Source organism: Macrotis lagotis, chromosome X (genome assembly GCF_037893015.1).
Source record: "Macrotis lagotis isolate mMagLag1 chromosome X, bilby.v1.9.chrom.fasta, whole genome shotgun sequence".
In the NCBI taxonomy this organism is placed as follows: Eukaryota; Metazoa; Chordata; class Mammalia; order Peramelemorphia; family Peramelidae; genus Macrotis; species Macrotis lagotis.
The window spans coordinates 148,615,352-148,635,119 of record NC_133666.1 but is presented as its reverse complement, the minus strand read 5'-3'; the positions used below and the strand labels follow the sequence as shown (position 1 = coordinate 148,635,119).

Genomic DNA, 19,768 nt, shown 5'->3' with positions numbered 1-19,768 from the left:
TTCTACAATAGTACCATATCCTTCATACCAACCTGTATATACTGCTGTTTTGAAAAAGACTCTAGAGGTTTCTCAAATATCTCTCTTCTCCAGAAAAGCCATCCCCTACCAATTCTATCAATTATAGAAAACTATATTATATACCTACTATGTGCCAGTCACAGTACAAATCACTGGAATTAGAAAGACAACTGGAAAAACTTCTGGCCTTTGAGAAGTTTATGTTCATATTCAATGTCAGCAGAAGAGTTACAGGGTAAAGGGTATGGAGAAATTCAAAATGTGCCCAACTAAATTAATGCAAAGTATTACAAAGCCAAATAGTGAGGGACAAAGAGCTGACAACTGGTGAGGTTTGGGAGCAATAGAATTCACAAAGATTTCATTAAGGAGATGACACCTGAGTTGTACTTCTGAAATAAATTGGAGATTGTGTGAGGTAGTGGTGAAGTTTGATTGTATTTCAGGTTTGAAGGACAGATTATGCAAAAGCATAGAGGAAAAAATTAGAATATCATGTTCAGGAAATCAGCAAGGAACTTTAGTGGACAGGAATAGAGAGTTTTTAAAAGGCAGTAGAATGAAAGAAGACTAGAAAAATAGGAAGAAGGTTGATTATAGAGAGATTTAAATAATAGAGTGGGAAGTTTGTATTGTATCTTAGAAGAAATAGGAAGAAATTTAAGACTTTTGGGGTAACGAGGAAGGATAAAGTTGTCAGACCTATGTTTTAGAAAGGTCATCTTCTGGGCAGCTTAGTTCTATGATTTTGTTTTGTTTTGTTTTTTGTGGTCTCAGTCATATCCAGCTCTTCATGACTCCATTTGAGCTTTTCATAGCATAAATACTGGAGGGACTTGCCATTTCCTTCTCAAGTCTTCCTGACTCCCAAGATTGGCCACTGGCCACTGTGCCACCTACCAGCCCAATATACAGTAACAAAATTCTGAGGAAAGTATTGATCTCTGAGGAGACCATACTTGCATCATCTGTATCTTAAAAAATTGCTCTAATGTTAAATACTGTGATTAGTATCAAGTAATATCTTTCATCATCAAAGAGTAAATTCATATTTATGAGTGACACTAGTTATCTTTCTGAGTTTCCTACTTATGGGAGTTGGCAGGGGGAAGAAGAAAAAGGGTAAGAAGTGAGGGGGAAGGGGAAAAAAAGCTATTTAGGCCTTGGTTTCAGATGACAATGATGGAATTAATACAAAAGACAAAATTTAGAAACTAAGGGAGGTGTCTTATTGATGAATGGCTAAATAAATTATTATATATGAATGAAATAGAATATTACTGTATCATAAAAAATGATGGTGAGGACAATTTCAAAAGAAATTAGGAAGACCTCTTTGAAACAATATAGAGCAAAATGAGCAGAATTAAAAGAATATTTTATGTAACAAGAATATTATAAAGAAAAAAATTTTGAGTTCAGAACCTTGATCAATATAATAATAAATCAGAGAACAAAAGAACAAAGATGAAATACAGACTTTATTTCTCCAAAGAGAAATATTATGAACTTAAAATCAGAAAATCATATTTTTGGTACATGATCAACAATGGTTTTGCTAGAATATGCAGCTATATATTGAGGATTTTATTTTGTGTATTTTGTTTTACTTTGATTCATGACAGATTAATTTTTATAATGCATGATGATACAAAAAGCTATACCTATCAAAAAAATTTAGCACCATTTCTAACAAATATGTGTTTTAGTGAAAATATCCATAAATACATGAGTAACCCTGGATCATAGATTTGAAGCTAGAAGGGACCTTATTAAGTTAATTAGTCCAACCCCTTCATTTTATAGATGAAGAAACTAAGAGATAATGAGAGTGACTTGTCCGAGTTCACACAAAAAGTACCAGAGCCAGGATTCAAACCCACATCATCTCACTTCGGGTTGATAAAATATGAAAATTATATTGCAGTGTGATCTAGCAATTCCTCTCTTTGTCCCAACACATAGCAAAGCTGTGAGGTCATAGAAAGTGGAGAGGGAGGAAGGGAAATAATAATAACATTGTAATAGCATTTCTATAACAGGTTTATGAAATCTGTTACATATTTGGTGTCATTTTAACCCTACAATTGAAGGTTCTATTCTTATCCCCATTTTACAAATTAAGAAATTGACTTAGATAGAGGTTAAGTAACTTGTCCAGAATCACACAATTAGTACATGTCTGAGACAGGATTTGAATTCAGATGAGAAGTCAGGAATGACCCCAAATGCATCACTCACTCCACTTCTAATTGAAAGAACAATTTGTTATATAATAGAAATGATAGCTGGAATTTCTAAAGACTTTAAGTTTTACAAAAGTTTTCAAAAAGAGGTAGCTGTTTTAAACAACATGGTCCTCATTTTCTAGATTAGGGAATTAAGATTTAAAAAGATTCCATCATTTGCCTGTAATCATTCAGCAAGTAAGACTTGGGTTTCAGACTCAGACCCAAGATTTCTGATTCTAAGATCAGAAGTACTGCCTCTATTTCAGGCTGCCACTCAGATAGAATAACAAATGTTTCATGCATTCCTTAAGGCAAAAAGGCATTGCTGAAAATAGCAGCATCCTCTTCAAGCATCCCCCCAAGGAAAGGATAGTCTTCATGGAAGAGAGAAGAATGTGGGATAGAAACAGTAGTTGGTTATACATTAGTCCTTTCAGACATATCCAATTACCTGGATGATACCTCTTTGTTGTAGTTGTAGTCAAATGCAAAGAACATAAATGCTAAATTCTCATGAGTCTTTCTGAGAGATATGATATTCTATTAGGTGATGAGAGAATTCAGTGAAGGATCTGTGATTTTGTTAATCGATGAATAAGTGTTTATTGAACTCACTATGCTTAGGATACAAAGTCAGTCCCTGCCTTCCAGAGGCTTACAATCTATCAGGAGGCAAAATATAAAAGATGAGATCAGTTGAGGTGAAAGAGATGCTAAAAGCTTTTGGGACCAGGAAAGACTTCATGTAGAAGTTATCTCAAGCTGAGTTTTAAAGAAAACAGATTTGAAGAGATAGAAATAAAAGGGGGCAGCTATGTATCATAGTGGATAAAACACTAGTCCTGGATGCAGAAATATCTGAGTGCAAATCCAGATTCAGACATTTAATAAATACCTAGCTATGTGACCTTGAGCAAATCATTTAACTCTACTGGCTTGCAAATAAAAAAGTGTGTGGGTGGGAATCCTAGACATGGAAGAAAGTCAGTGCAAACTCTTCACTGGGTAGATCACTGTTTATGACTCAATAAATAAATCCTAGGGAACTATTTGAAGCATATAGACTTAAAGTGACTGGCTGAGGGCACATGGTCAGAAAATATCAAAGGCAGAACTTTAAATCAGTCATTTTGACTCAATACCTAACAAAACCAACAGCTTGCATATAAAATAATAGAATAATTCTCCAATAATCCTTGCAATAATGATCAGACTAATTTTTGTTTACAAAAAGGTTTACAAAAGTACATTATAAATTCCATTACCTTACTTGCTTAAAGTGAAATGAAGATAACCAAAGGGCAACTAAGTAGCACAGAGGATAAAGTATCAGCCTGGATTCAGGAAGACCTAAGTTCAAATCCTGCATCAGATACTACCTGTGTCACAATAGGCAAATCACTTAACCTGTTTGCCCCTGTTTCCTCAATAGTAAAATAGAGAGGGGCAGTCAGATGAATGAAAGATGAAGTGAATAGAGCATGGACCCTGAAGTCAAGAGGACCTGAGTTCAAATCCAGACTCAGATACTTAATAATTACTCAGCTGTGTGATCTTGGGCAAGTCACTTCACCCCATTTCCTTTGCAAACTCCCCCCCCAAAAAAAATTAGTAAAATAAGGATAATAATAGTAACTACCTCTCAGGGTTGGTGTGAGAATCACAGAAAATAATTATAAAATGTTTGCCACTTAGTAAGTATGATATAAGTTTCAGATGTTATAAAAGAATAGATATAAACATATTTTAGTCTAATTTCTTGGTGTTGTTTCATTGACCATTATCATCCTGGAATATGCAAGTGGCTCTACCATTAGAAAACTAGGATTCCAATCCCACCCCTGACAGTTACTACTTGTATGATTTTTTATATCATTCAAACTCCTTGGATCTCAGTTTCCACATCTATAAATTGAGAGAAATGAATTTGATAACCTCTGAGGTGCCTCCCAACTCTATATCTATGATTCTATAATCAATTGATTTACAAACATACATTATACAACTGTATTAGGCACCAAGATCACAAATATAAGAAATGTTATAACAGTTTGAATCAAAAATGTGATCACATCTATAGAAACCAAAATTACCATTGGTTTATTCAGTTCAAAGAGCCAGTTAATTCAGTGAAATATCAGTCAAATCAGATGTTTGAAAAACTAGCCAATCATCTATCTGCATTACCTTATCAATATTGTCAAAATGGCAGCTCAATTGTCATCTGCATCCGTTGTAAACTATTTGAACTAATATACCTCATCAATTATTTTTTTAGTGCAAATATAAAGATCAAACTTGGGGTGTTTAGCTAATTCAATTCATACAATTCAATGAGAATTGACTAAAAGGTTTGCTTCACAATCAGCAACGCTTTTACAGTTTTGGTACAGGAAAAAGATCACTGGATTTAGAGTTAGAAGTCATTTCTTGAAACCCTAATCCTACCATTTAATAGTTAAGTGACTTTAGGCAATTCATTTGCCCTTTTTGTAGCTTAATTTATCTGTAATAATGGAAATAGCTTACAACCTATCTGCTGTAAAACAATGCATGAAAGGTGCATAAATGTCAGTTACATTTTTTAGAAATTGGGAGGATAAAAAAAACACAGTTTTTACTCTCAAAAAGTGCATTAAATGCCTACAATATTTTCAATGCTGAACAGAACATGGGCATGACAATCTCAAACTTTACCCTCAGCTAAAACCATTTCCCCAAGGGGGTCTCCTTAAGGACTGTTTTGGGTTCAGATATTATATTATCTGGATAATATAGTTTTTAACCACACCCTACATTTGCATTTATTAATGAAGTGCTTTATAAACAATAAAGCACTATATAAATATTATTATTATTATTAATATTATTGACTCTTTTCATGTTAATCAACTCTTTTCCAACTTTGCCCAGGGTCACAGGGCAGAACTTGAACCCAGGTCTTCTTGATTACTGAACTTGCAGGCACTTGGGGTTAACTAAACTTGTCCAGGATCAAATAGTTAGTGTCTGAGGCCAGATTTGTACTCAGGTCCTCCGGACTGTACCATCTAGTTGCACCCTAAGGCAGTCTTTATCTACTATGCTTTGCCATTTCCCTGAGTAGTCACGAGTTAGATAACATACATTGGAAGATATAAGTAACTAACTACTATTTGTCACTTCACATGGTAGGATGCTCAGGAAATGAGATACTAGACAGGTTATTTTGCAAAATCAAGGGGATATTTAGGACTGAAAGTTAACTGGGAAAAAAAGGGTATCTTTGAGGTCAGGATGGGATTAGAGAGTTTTGGAAATAGTAAGAAGATTCTGGATACCTAAGAATGGGAGTAGGAGAATCAGAGGTTGCCCAAGACTAAACTGAAAGAATGCTAAAGATAAACTTTGCTTCATAATTTTTAAATGCCTAGTTAATAACTACTACATTTGCCTGCACTTCTAGCAAACTTAGCTTTAATTTGGGGAAATTAAGTTATATGGTAAGATCCATTATGCCAACTAATGGATAATCTTATTTGAATTCTTTCAGTGACACATCTCTATAGTCTATTATCTCTGACTTTAAAAAGTCAGGACCACTTCACTTTCTGATACTTAGTTTTCTCAATTAGAAAATAAAATAGTTGAAATCTGGATCTTTAAAGTCTCAAATCTAAACTTCAGTGATTCTGTAGGATTCTTCCCCAGAGAGAATACCTCCAAAAAAAACAAATATTTATTAAACACCTAAAGTCAGGCACTGGGTTCAGCACCAAAGATACAAAGAAAGGAGTCCTTCCCCTCAAGGAACTGATATTCTAACAGAGAAGACAATATGTACATGTGTAAATTTGGTCTGTAGGGAGAGCACTAACTGATAGGAAAATCTAGAAAAGCTTGGTGGTACTGAATGAAGCCTCCAAAGAAAACCATAGTTTCTAAGAGGCAGAGGTGAAAAGAGTATATTCTAGATATAATACACAGACAAAACAAAGACACAATAATGGGAATGTTTTATTAGAGGAGCAGCATTGAAATGGATAGAGAACTTAGCTCAGAAAAAGGGAAACCTAAATTCAAATCCTTTCACTAACCCATATGGGCATACGGACTGTGTCTAGGCAGTGCCTCACCCTCTCACAACTCCTTAAAACTATAAATGGCAGATCATTGATTTGCATAGAGAATTTCAACTATTGGAACTTCATTGCAACAAAGACTTTACCAGAAAATCAATTTGAAACTTAGCATTGAACATCAATACAAACATCTAAAGTTGCTTAGTAACTATTGACATTTAACCTAATAATTTCAAAGATTCATATATATATATATATATATATATATATATATATTTACATATACATGTACATATATAGATATATGTGTATGTATATATACATGTATATATAGATATATGTGTATGTGTATATATACATTTACATATATGTATATATCATATTACTTTATCATTCATTCACTCTAGGCCCCCATTAAGATTATTTATCTGTTCATTCTCATTCACTTTTTTTTCACTCAGACTGTTTGACTTTAATCAAATTATAAGATCACATTAAAACAATTTATTTTATTCTCCCCCTAATGCTGGTCATTTTTCTATATTATTTCCAGCTAATTTGAAATTGTATATACCAATGCTACAAAAACCTGAACAAGGCGTATAAAATTATAGGCTCAGAGACTTAGATCTGGGAGTGATTTTAGAGGTCAAGAAGTCTAATACTCATTATATGGATGAGGAAACTGAGGTACAGGAGGTTGTAACCTCCACATGATCTCACAGTTAATAAGTGTCTGAGACAGGATTTGGATTCAGGTCTTCATGATTCCAAGGATAGTTCCTTTTGATTAAGTCATCCAGTTTATTTGGATTGTTGACATTTTTCATAATATTCTAAAGATATATATTCTTAGAAATTGATATTAATGATTTTGAAGTTTTAAATAGAAATAACACTATTTGTATACTTTAAAAATTGCTAGAAAGGAGAAGAGAAGAAAATTATTAGTAGGAAAGGAGGGGAAAAGATTAAAAAACAGAAGAAAAGATGAAAAATAAGCAAACCATGAAGTTGACCTTCATATGTATTCTATGAGTGTTCCCACAAACTAAGGAAGAATCTAAGAGCAGATCCCTAAACATAATTAGCCCTAAACAATAAACAGGTCATCTATAGTTAGCATCACAGCTTGTGCTTCCTAATACACTCGATGTATTTTGGAGATTCATTTTACTGCTGTGAGAAAGAGTCTCCTAAGACCTGGGATCACCATTGGATCGTTCCGCTGGAAGGTCTTGTTAATATCATTTAGATGTAAGTCATTTAGGAATAACACATGCTTTTGGGGCAGCATTTGACTATATGATCCCAATGCAGTATCTGAAATCAAAGCCTAAGTAAACCCTAAAGTAAATTTTTTATTAAATTTAATATTAGTACATATTAAAAAAGTGTTTTTCATCAGAGTTAGAGTTATTTTTTATATGGGAACATAAGAACTGGATTAATGATTTAATTTTATCTTCACCTATAAGCAAGCTCAAATGTTTATTTCTCAAGTTGTTGGTGAAATTAGAGGATAAAGGAAGGAGTGATTTTTATGATATTACCTCCCCCATTATCATGACTTTTAAACCACTTCTATGATTTTCCAAACTGATGCAAAAAATATTTGCATTTTGTCAGTTTTGAATGTTGAGTTAAGATTATAAACATGCAGATGTCTTGCTTTTCAATCACTCCTCATCCTGTTTGTATAAGATAACCTTTGTAGCTTTCAAAAACATCTTCCAACACCCTGGGGGGCAAATTACCTCTATTTTCATTCCCTTTAATAGAGTTGGATCATCTTTTAATTAAAAACTTATTGAACCAGATTCTCCCCATGTATAAGTTACTCTCTGGGGGAGTAATTTATGCAAAGAGTAAATTTGACTCAATATTATATAAGAATAGGAACTGTACAATGAATACCTGGAATTTTCCATTAGTTTTTTAATCACTATAAACATGGTGGGAGGCCCCACAGACCTAGAGAGAAATGCCAGACTGAGATGAGGGGGGAAACAAAGAGGGAAGTTCTCAGGTACCACAGGGTCCCTCGACTCCCATGCCTCTTAGAAATTTGGAGACTGAAAGAGTGATATATTCTTTCTAAGCACAAGAACTAGGTCAGAAATGTATGTAAGCTCAATAGGGGTCATCAGTCTAGGGAATGAGATACATTGGGAAGGAATAAAAGGATAAGAATGTGTGAGAATATCTGGAGGAAGAGGTAATTGAAGGTCCCAGTGTTAGAGGATGAGCCATATTCCGGTTTAGTGAGAAGAAATGTATGATGGAAAGGTCCTTTCTGTTCCTACTTTGGAACAAAAACAAGTATCCTCTGTTTACTTTCAGTTTACAGTATAGTGACAAAAAGCCTCTTAATTGACTGCTAAATGGAACTGAGTGTTTACAAAAAGTTCAAATGAAATCTCTCCTTCTTCCCTGATAAGGATTGAGGCAAGAATTGCTATAAGCATCCTGGTTTGGGGAGAGGTAATGTGAAAGACTGCTATAGAGAATGAGAAAGTCATCCCTTTGGGGTTCTGAACCTTATTATTACCAACCCCAAATGTTCCTCTGATACAAAACTTCTTAACTTTGTTTTGTATCAAGAAGTATTTTGGGAGCCTATGGACACCAATTCTCAGAATGTTTTTTAAATATATGATTTGCTATGTTTAGCATGGTTATACTTGTAGAGCCTATAATAGATTGCCTTTTATCAGGGAAAGGGGAGAGGGAAGGAAAAATTGTAAAACTCAAAACCTTGCAAAAAAAATTATTGTTGAAAACTATTGTTGCATGTAGTTGGAAAAATAAATAATTAAAACAGTTAAATTTTTATAAATAAATATATGACTTAATATACAAAGAATTACAAGAAATACCCAATTATATAGTTTCAACATATTAAAAGTTCAAGTTCACAGATTATATATCTCCACCTAACACTACCTAATCACAAGATCATAGGTCTTGAACTAGAAGGATCTTCAGGAGCCATTTAGTCCAACCTCCTCATTTTACAGATGAGAGAACTGAGGGTCAGGGAAATCAAGTAGTTTACTCAAGATTACATAAGCAGTAAATATCAAAAGTACAATCTGAATCTAGACCCTGTGACTTCCAAATCATTGTTTTTTCTACTGTACCTCATAGCCTCTCCCCTCTTAATTCTGTTGTTTGAAATATTTTCAAAAACAGACATGGAAATTGACTTAATAAAATATAATTTCAGTCTTTCTTGTGCTCTTTTTTCTTAATATTTCATTTATGTCAATGAAGTTAAGTGGCTTGCCCAAGGTCACACAGCTAGGTAATTATTAAGTATCTGAGGCCAGATCTGAACTCCAGGGCCAGTGCTCTATCCACTGAACCACCTAGCTGCCCTCTTTTCTGGGGTTCTTAACCTTTTTTAGGTGGTCATAGATCCCTCTGGCCATCTGGTGAAGTCTATGGACCCCTTCTCAGAATACTACTTTTAAATGAATAAAATCTGTAGGATCATAAAGAAATCCAACTATTCTGAAAAAAATAATTATTAATGTAGTTTTTTTTTAAGTAAAAGTCATAGAACCCAGGTTGATAATTCTTGAAGTCTATCCCCTAATCCTTCTCTTCTTTCTTTCAAGTGTGCAGAACTCTAGGTTCCTTTACAAGTTGTCCATCCACAAGCAACTTCCTCCCCCTTTACTTTTAGAACAGAGGAAGAACAGAACTGCTGAGATAGAGGATTCAGAATGGAATTAAATCAAGAGATGGATCAACTTCTGAATTCTGGGTTTCCACTAATATAAGGAAGAAGAAACGAAATGACTAAATGCTAAATCCTTAACTTGCCTTACTGATTATATGATGTCCTGGGTCACCAAGAAGTCAGTCATATATTGCCTCAGTCAAACAATTAAACAATAAACATTTATTAAGCTGCTACTAAATGCAAGACTCTGTATTAGGAACTAGGGATACAATGATAAATATGAAACAGTTTTGCCTTCAAGTAGCTTACATTCAACCAGGTGTTGTGTAGGGTGATCTCACTGTAGAGAAGACTAGAACAGAATAAAAATTTTCTTCCTTGGCTACTCCTCTCCTAACCTTTTCCCTTAATCCCAGACCTTAAAATAATTCCCTCCCTAATTATTCTAAAGAGTTGTCTTTTCTAAATATCCACCTGTATTACTCTACTGTTGGACAATATCCTACCTTGAATTAACCTGAGATATGGCACTAGAATGAGGATGGAAGCATTTGGGGAAAGTAAAGTGATTAGGACATGTGATTCCATCAGCTAGAGTATGGAAGTGAGGGTATGGAAACTTCCCCCACTAAAATCTATTGGGGGGCTTCTGTACAACTTTAATTTTAGAGAACTGCTTGGAGACTTATCCCTAATCACATATCTTGTTTGTATCAAAGGTAAAATTTAAATCCAGGTCTTCCTGACTCCAAAGTCAACTATCTTTCCACTGTACTTGATACCTTTCCAGGAACCATTCCATCATAACCCAGCAAACATTTCTTCTCTTTTCAGTTTCTATAATAGGTCAAAATCCTGGCTGACCCTCAACCTGAGTGTTATGTTGTTTAGTGGATAGCTTTAATTCTTCAGCCTGGAGGAGGAGTTGTTTTCCTAGGCTCCCATTTTCCTTCTCCTGGTCATTGACCCTCTGAGTCATTCCATCTAAGGTCAAGTGGCTAGTCAGAAAATGACTCTCTCCTTTCTCTTCTCCTTCTCTTTCTCCCTTCTCCTCCCTCCCTTCCTCACTCTCTTTAGCTCTGTCTTTAGGTAGTCTAATTCATCTCAACTCCTCTGAGAAATTAAAATGTCAACACAACCATAAATATGTGACCCAACTAAGAAACTTAGGCCACAGTCTTCTAGGGTCACCATTTTATCTTAGATTCTTTAATTCACATCTGTTTATCTAGAGTAAAATTTTAAGCGTATATTTCTGGGGAAAGCACATTTTTAATAATTTTTTATATCACAGCTTTATTGGGACATTGGAGTTTAGTCTTTTTTTAAAATAAAGGGTTAGACATAAAAGCCATTACCCTTATCATAAAAACCCATGCACAGCCCTGAAAAAACAGGGATATTTCCATGGCCAGGAGCTAAAATTGTAATTGACATTTATATAACATTTCACTGGTTACAAAATGTATTATAAACATACAACAATTCTACAAGATCAATAAGATCTCTGCCCTTTTTATAGATGAGTTAACTGGGAAACAGAAAAATTGTGCCTTGCCCAAGTTCACACAGCTAGTAAGTGGCAAAGCCAGAATTCAAATATATTCTCTGACATCTTGTCCAGTCTATTACCATTTCTTTTGATTCCTTTATGTTTGACTTTCATGGGTATCTATGTGTTTCCACATAAAAGTATCAAATCAAAGATTCAACTCCATTTAAACCCTTACTTTTAATTGATATGAATTCTGGATGAGAAAAATTGGTTAATGTCTCAGACTTCTTAAACAGAATTTCTAACTGAAACCCTATGAGCAGTGTATTTTAATGGAAAAGAATACTGAACTTCGAGCCAGGTGTATCTGTATTCTAAACAACCTTAACAAAAGCTGTGTGATCTTGAGTTAGTCATTTCACCACTTTGGAGCTCAGTTTCCTCATCTTTAAAATGGGTATAATAATATTTGAAATATCAACTTCACAAAGTTGTTGTAAGAATCAAATGAGATGGGGTGGCTAGATGGCACAGTGGATAGAGCACCGGCCCTGGAGTCAGGAGTACCTGGGTTCAAATCTGGTCTCAGACATTTAATAATTCACCTAGCTGTGTGGCCTTGGGCAAGCCACTTAGCCCCATTTGCCTTGCAAAAACCTAAAAAAAAAGAATCAAATGAGATAACCTATGTAAAGTGCCTTGAAAATCTTGAGGGTCTAATTAATTGTAATTTATTATTATTATATTATTATTATTATTATTATTATTATTATTATTATTATTTCAAGTAAGGAGTAAATGAGTGGTATTTATAGTTAGTGCCTGAGGGAGAAGGGAGGAGGAGATAACATGACCTTACCAAAATAGTCTGATTATTCATATCAGTAGGAGGTATTTATACTCAAATCCTTTGGAGAAGCTTCTAGTTTTGTTCCTTTGGCATTTTGGAATCCTTGATATTTGTAAAGTCATTCCTCTCTCCTAAAGGTTTAGCAAACTACTATCCCACCCCTCACCTTGAGTCAGTTTATAAAAATTTCTTAAGTGCCTATTATAGTCCAGGCTAAATCTTGGGGGAATCAAGAAATCATCCCTGACCTCAAATAGTTCACAATCTGAAGGGAAAGACATGAAAACCACTATGTCTCATCAAAATACAGATAAATATGAGATAATCAACAGAGAGAAGGTACCAGAATTTAAGGAGATAAGGAAGACATCTTGGAAAAGGTGGGATTTTAACTGAAACTTAAAGGATGTCAGGGAAGCTAGGAGGCAGAGATAAGGATGGGAGTATTCCAGACATAGGGAACAGTCTGTGAAAATACTCATTGTCTAGACATGAAATGTCTTGTGCAAAGAACAGGAAGAGGCCAATGTAACTGGATCAAGGAGTTCAAGGAAGGGAAGAAGACTGAAAAGCAGAATGGAGTCAGTTATGATGGGTTTGGAATATAAAAGAGAAGATGTTATATCTAATCCTGAAAATCCTAGAACATTGGAGTTTATTTAGTTAGAAGAGTGATGTGGTCAGATCTGTGCTTTTAGAAAATGAATTTGACAGCTGAGGATGAACCAAAGTGGGAAGAGGCTTGAAGTAGGTAGACCCATCAGCAGTCTATAGTAATAATGTGTGAGGTGTGTGTAAGGTGATCCTAAGGACCCACACCAAGATAATGGCAGTGTAAGAAGAGAAAAAGGGGTTTGTCCAAAAAAGTAAAATGAACAGGACTTGGCAACAGATTAAATATGGATGGTGAAAGAGGATGAAGAGTTGATGATACCTAGGTTGCAGGCCTGACTGATGAGGAGGATGAGTGGTGCCTTCAAAGAAACTGAGCAGTTCAGAAGATATCAATTTTGCCTATCCTGAATTTGAGTCATATTGACTCTACATTCTCACTCTGCCCTCATATGTAATCAGTTGTCAAGTCTTGTGAATTCTAGATCTCTTTGGTTCTGCCAATTGTCTCATTTGTACCGTTATCTCCACTCACACTCCATAGTCATTACCCTCATTCAGGTCTGTCGGGGTATAGTCTAACATCAGCAGCTTCTTAATTCAGACTCTATGCTGGGATAAAATGAGGCATTTTATCTCAAGTCATTAAACATTTCCAGAAGGAGGTCGACTTTGTCCTAACAAACCAAAGAAATGAAGCAAGGATCCAATAGCATTTAGCTATTTTGGGTGGAGCACTCTTCATCTCCATCTGGAAATACATCTAGTCAATAGTTCATCAGGGACTTTTTTTACTCCTTGCTAACTAGAAAACTGCCTCAGAGAAAAATGGGACTAATCAGGTTCCAGGGGCAGCTTTTGCTCAATACTACCCATGTTGACTTGGGGGGGAAGGGAATAAGGAGTAGAGAAGAATCTGCCTCAGGGAAGTTGAGACTCATCAGTTCTGGGGACAACTTAGTCTTCTTCTAGGTAAACACTCATGTTGTGGGTTGGAGAAAAAAAATTGCCAGGGCAACGATCTCTTCTACTATCTCATCTCTTCTCAGCAGCTTCTTAGTCTCCCTTCCTCTAACCTCTCCCTTATCCAATCTACCTCCCATAGATGCTAGAGAAAATTTACCCTCATGGGTCTACCTCCCTACCTACCTCAGATTGATATTCATTTTTTTTAGGTCTTTGCAAGGCAAATGGGGTTAAGTGGCTTGCCCAAGGCCACACAGCTAGGTAATGATTAAGTGTCTGAGACCAGATTTGAACCCAGGTACTACTGACTCCAGGACTAGTGCTTTATCCACTGTGCCACCTAGCCACCCCAGATTGATATTCTTAAAGCACAACTCTGACCATGTAGTAACTCCCCAGCTCAAAAAAGTATCAGTGATTCCCCAATGCCTGTATTGCAAAATGCAAATTCATCTGTTTAACATTTAAAGTTGTTTTTTTTTAAATCTGACTTCAGCCTATCTTCTCATCCCATCATACATTACTCACTGGCTAATTTGCAGTTCCATGTTACAACACTGAATCTCTTACCTCCCTGCTTTTGCTTAGGCTGAAGTTTTCATGAAGTATCTATCCCTTGCCTGGGCAACTAGGTGGTGAAGAAGTTGGAGCTCTGGGTTAGGAACCAGAAAGATTCAACTTCCTGAGTTCAAACTGGACTTCAAACACTAGTTGGTTGACTTTGGGCAAGTCATTTAACCCTGTTTGCCTCAGTTTCTTATTTATAAAATGAGCTAAAGAAGGAAATGGCAAACCAGTATCTTTACCAAGAAAACTCCAAACAGGGTCACAGAGTCAAATACAATTGAAATGATCAGACATCATCCCATGCCTAAAATGCTTTCCTATTTCCCCTCCATCTTTCATTATCCTTCAAGGGTACTACATCAGAACCAATTGAACTCTGTCTTAGGGTTCCCAAACTCTGATAAGCGAGATCTCAATTTACCTTTCCTAGAATCAGGCCTCCAAATTGCTTCCTGATTTCCAGACCCTAAAGGTGTGCCCCTTTAGACAATGAATGTTTTGCATTATCCCGTTAGAATATAAACTTAAGGGTCAGCTAAGTGGCACAGTAGATGGAGCACTGGCCCTGGAATCAGGAGGACCTGAGTTCAAATTAGGTCTCAGACACTTAATCATTACCTAGCTGTGTGACCCTGAACAAGTCACTTAACTCCATTGCCTTAAATAAATTTTTTTAATTTAAAAAAATATAAACTTAAGAACAAGAATAGTCAGTCTACCCTATAGCCCTGACCAAATAACTTCAAATTTATTTTGTATGTATCTCAAATTTACTTTTATATCTATCTGTGTATTCCTCTAACATAAGTTCCTTATGAAGAGAGACTATTTCACTTTTTTTTTCTCTAGCACCTAATATAGTGTCTGGCATGTAGTTGATACTTAATAAAAGGTTATTGATTGATTGATTGGAAATCAGAGCTCAAAATATAAAGAAAGGATGAACCCACAGGTTATGAATATATTCTTGGGGAGGATCAATTTAAGAAGGAAAAAAAATTAGTTCCTGGTTATGCTTCTCAGTCAGAGAATGACTAAGGAACTCTGGGAGAGGAATTATTAGTCAAAATGGGATTAAAGAGAGTTTGGGAATAGTACAACACTGGGAAGAAGGCAGGACATATAGCCAAACTAGTCTTTTCAAATTCTTTTTTGTGTTAGAGAAGGAAGAAAAGAACAGAGGGTAGAAGAGAAGGGAAGGAAAGAAGAAAGAGCCACATGAGCTCAAAATTTCTGTTTTTCCATTTCAGCACAAATTGAAGTGATACCATGCAAAATTTGTGGCGATAAGTCCTCTGGAATCCACTACGGAGTCATCACATGTGAAGGCTGCAAGGTATGAGACTTTAATAATACTTGGTAAAAAGCATCAGATGAGACTTCTTGTTGGCTGGTTTTCTTTTTTATTCATTATATACATATATGTGTATGTATGTATACATATATATTTATACATATTTACATGTATAAATATGAGTGTAATATGTGTGTATATATATGTGTACACACATATATATATATTTATATATAAATATGTATATATACATATATAATTGACTGACAAACTAGCAGGACCTTAAAAACTGTTTTTTGTTTAAGGGTCTGAATTATTCACATTTACAGCAGTCATATAAATACAGTAGTTTGCTGTGTTAGCAGTATTGTCCCCATTAAACTTGAAGGCACTTGCTACCATGAGGGTAAATTAAAGGTTAAAAAATAAATACTATAAGGTGATAGCTATAAACATTTCTCTGAGCCTCTTGAGAAAAGGAAATCTAGTTGCAAAAAGAATTTAGCTTACCCCTTACTTTCATGGTCAAAGAGAAAAACCCAGAAGAATTTTAGAGACACAAAAGATTCTAGAGGATATCTAACTTAAATTCCTCATTCTACAGGTGAGAAAACTGAGGCTCAAGTAGGAGGATTTATTGTCCTAGGTCAGCACAGTAAAGTAGAAAATGTTCTGCATTTATAATCAGATGAATTTAATTCTTGATTTTATTATATGCTATATATGTGACCCTCTTAGTGTGGCAGAGGGGGAAAGAACATTGGTTCTGGAGTCAAAGGACTTTGGTTCAAATATTTCTGGTAATGTTTGCTACCTGTCTGACCTTGGGAAAGTCATTTCTCATCTATGGACCTCAGGTTCCACCTTGCTAAAAGAAGAAAGTTAAATCAGACATCCTTTGAGATTCTTTGCAGCTCTGGACCTTTGATCCTAAATCACTTCACCTCTGAATACCTGTTTTCTCATTCATTAAGAAGGACCAAATGACCTCTAGGATTCCTCCATCTCTAATATATAATTGTACTTGGTCATCGAACTGGGAATTAGAAATCAACTTCCTCATTCCCAGTCCCATTACTTTCTCCTCTGTCTTATCCAAAAAAACAAAAGAATTTAAGTGAGCAGCTCCCTTTCAAAGAAATTCTAACAGAAGTGAAGCAATTAACATGCATCCAGTCCTAAAGCTAACAAAATCAGATACATAACAACTTTACAAAATTATGATGTGAAAGAATAAGGGAACTATAGATCAGATATGAAGGGGGAAATGAGAGCTGTTACACAACTGTTTCAAAGTCACATCAGTTAGGACTGCAAATAGAACACGTAAAATGCAGCACAGCATGTGTGGGAAAAGGTGGCATTACAGGTGCAGTTATTGGAAAGAGCAATTATGGCCCTGATTGAAGATGCAAGCAAAGTGAATCATTATTTAATGTCAGTAAACTGAGGCGAGAAACCGCACAGTCATAGATTCTAAGATCCGATCTTCATTTGAAGAGACTTTCAAATATAAATGAAACAAAGCCCATTGTAACATCATTGAATAGTGATGCTGGGTGAGAAATTGTCAAGTCTTTTTATAATGCTCACACAAAGTGTGATCTCTGTAATTGAAATTGGCACCAAAAAAAGAGGGAAAAGGGAAATAAATGATAAAAGAAAAAAGAAAGAGAAAAGCTTTATCTCAGTAACCAGTCAACATCCTGAGCTCCCTTGGATATGATTAGCGTTAATCCTTTTGTGAACCTCCAGAGATGTCCCTTAATATTCTCCTGCACAGCAGCCTTATAATTAAAGGTTGGAAATGTATCAGCTGCATGCATTTGTTCCTTCCCTGGCCACCATTTCCTACAGTAAAGGTAAAATGACGTTATCTCTCTTCCCTCTCCTGGCAACAGTTGTAACTTCTCATGGGCAAATAGATGGAATTTTTCCCTAACTTCCTGAGATACTGAAGTTATGATGTTTCTCATTCAAGGAAAGACACTTCACCTCTATTGGTTTTCAAATAATCCATCCCTTTCACATAATATTTCTTGAAAGATTACATCATTTATTTAAAAAAAAAACCTACATGAAAAGAAAAAAATGAACCTCAAAGTATGGAGAAATGTTTTCCATTTAGAATCAAAAACATTTTCCCAACAACATTTTCTTCTTCTCTATGCTAGAGTCTACCTAATTATACTATATGCAAATTTAGATTCCAAAAGACTAAATGATTTGCCAAATGTAAAATCACAGGTCAGTAACCACATTGGGAATAGTGTTTAAGTGTTTTGGCTTCTAGTCTTCTCCTCCCTTATGCCTTTCCTCTTCAACTAGAAATCAACCTTCAGCAAAGAATGTAGTTATTGTTTTATGGGTTATGCTAAATTTTGAGTTTAAAATGACATCCTGAGGCACAAAAATGTAAAAGAAATCTTTAATGGTTAAAAAATTATAACAGGTTATCATTTTCTTCAAATAAAAATCTCAAAAAAAATTTTAATAATAGCAAAGCAACACTTCATATCAATGCTCAAATGTTTCATGACATTTTTTCCAAGTCAGTACCAACAACTCATTTTTAAATAATATTGACTCAGCTCATGCATTCATTCAAATCCCTGTTCATTCAATAAAATTTGAAACAGAAACTACTTTTCATGCCAAAAAGCACATTTGCAATAATGAGCAACAGATAAGCAAGAAATGCCTCATAATTAGTGTCAAATTGGCCTTAAATTAAGCCTGTAGCTATAGTTTCAGGAAAATGTTTCTCAGTCAGTATCAGAACTGTATTCCACAGTTTTTCATCAGCTTTTTGGTTAAGCAGCTTTTTAGTACCAAAAGATATAAACCACATAATGCTTATTGAAATGTAAGTCTCATGTCACTGTTAATCAAAATATATATTTGCTGAAATGATGCTTTCATGGATTCCAGGAAGTTATATTACTTCTTTCTGGGACTTGTCATAACTTCAGTACAATCATTCATCTTTGGGTGTCAGCCCAATTTCTTTCTCATTGTGAATCCAGGTTCTGCTACCATTCAGATATCTCATTTTGTTATCATTATACCTCTGGAAGGGCAGCCAGGTGGCCCAGTAGACAAGAACACTGGCCTGAAGTCAGGAGGATCTGAGTTCGAATCCAACCTTAGACACTTGACTTATTAGCTGTGTGACCTTGCGCAAATCTAACAATCCAGATTGCCTCACATTCAGGGCCATCTCCAGTCATCCTGGCCACTGGACCCAGATGACTCCAAAAGAAAAAGTGAGGCTGGTGACTTAGCATAGTATCACCCCACCCCTCCCTCAAATCCAATTCATGTACATGTCATGGCATCACCTTTCTGATGTCATGATCCTCTTCAAGAATGAAGGGAAAACAACAGCAACACCTCTGGATCCCATTATTTTTACCCTTTAAAATTCATAGTACCATTCCATTAGATAAGTTATATTCATAATTTTGCCATGATAAGGCTAGTTCTTTTCAATATATGGCAATAATTTTTGTTAAGGATGGGGAGGAAGAGGTAGTAGAACTCAGGGATGCTTCTAGTACTGGAAAAGAGATTGTTGACTTGTCCTTAAATTAATTTCTGAAGTCCAGAAAGCAATTAATTGAGAGTCTAGTATCTGTTAGATAGTTGGAAAAACAAAGAGACTGATGACTCAAGGCCATTTAGGAAATCAGATTAATAAATATTATTAAGTATTTGCAATATATCAAGCAAGAGCCAAGGATACAAAGAAAAATCAAAAACAGTCCCTGTCCATAAGATGCTTACATTCTAATGGAGAAGATAATATACACCACCACTGAGTTCTTTCCAAGTTATTATCCCATGGATTTTTCCCTTCACAAACTGTGAGTATGTTGTATGTGTGTGTGTCTGTTTCTGTTTGTATGTATGTATGTATGTATGTGTGTATATGTATTGCCAGTAGCAGAATACACTTCATTCAGCTTTCTTAAGAGCAG

At 35.2% G+C, this 19,768-nt stretch overlaps 1 protein-coding gene across 1 annotated transcript in view; it reads left to right on the top strand.

Moving 5' to 3' along the window:
* RORB (RAR related orphan receptor B) overlaps positions 1–19,768 on the top strand; it is a 245,007-nt gene that overhangs the window by 165,956 nt on the left and 59,283 nt on the right. Inside the window, exon 2 of the mRNA XM_074208546.1 lies at positions 15,745–15,830. Coding sequence (XP_074064647.1) covers positions 15,745–15,830 — 86 coding nt within the window. The remainder of the gene's footprint in view (positions 1–15,744; positions 15,831–19,768) is intronic.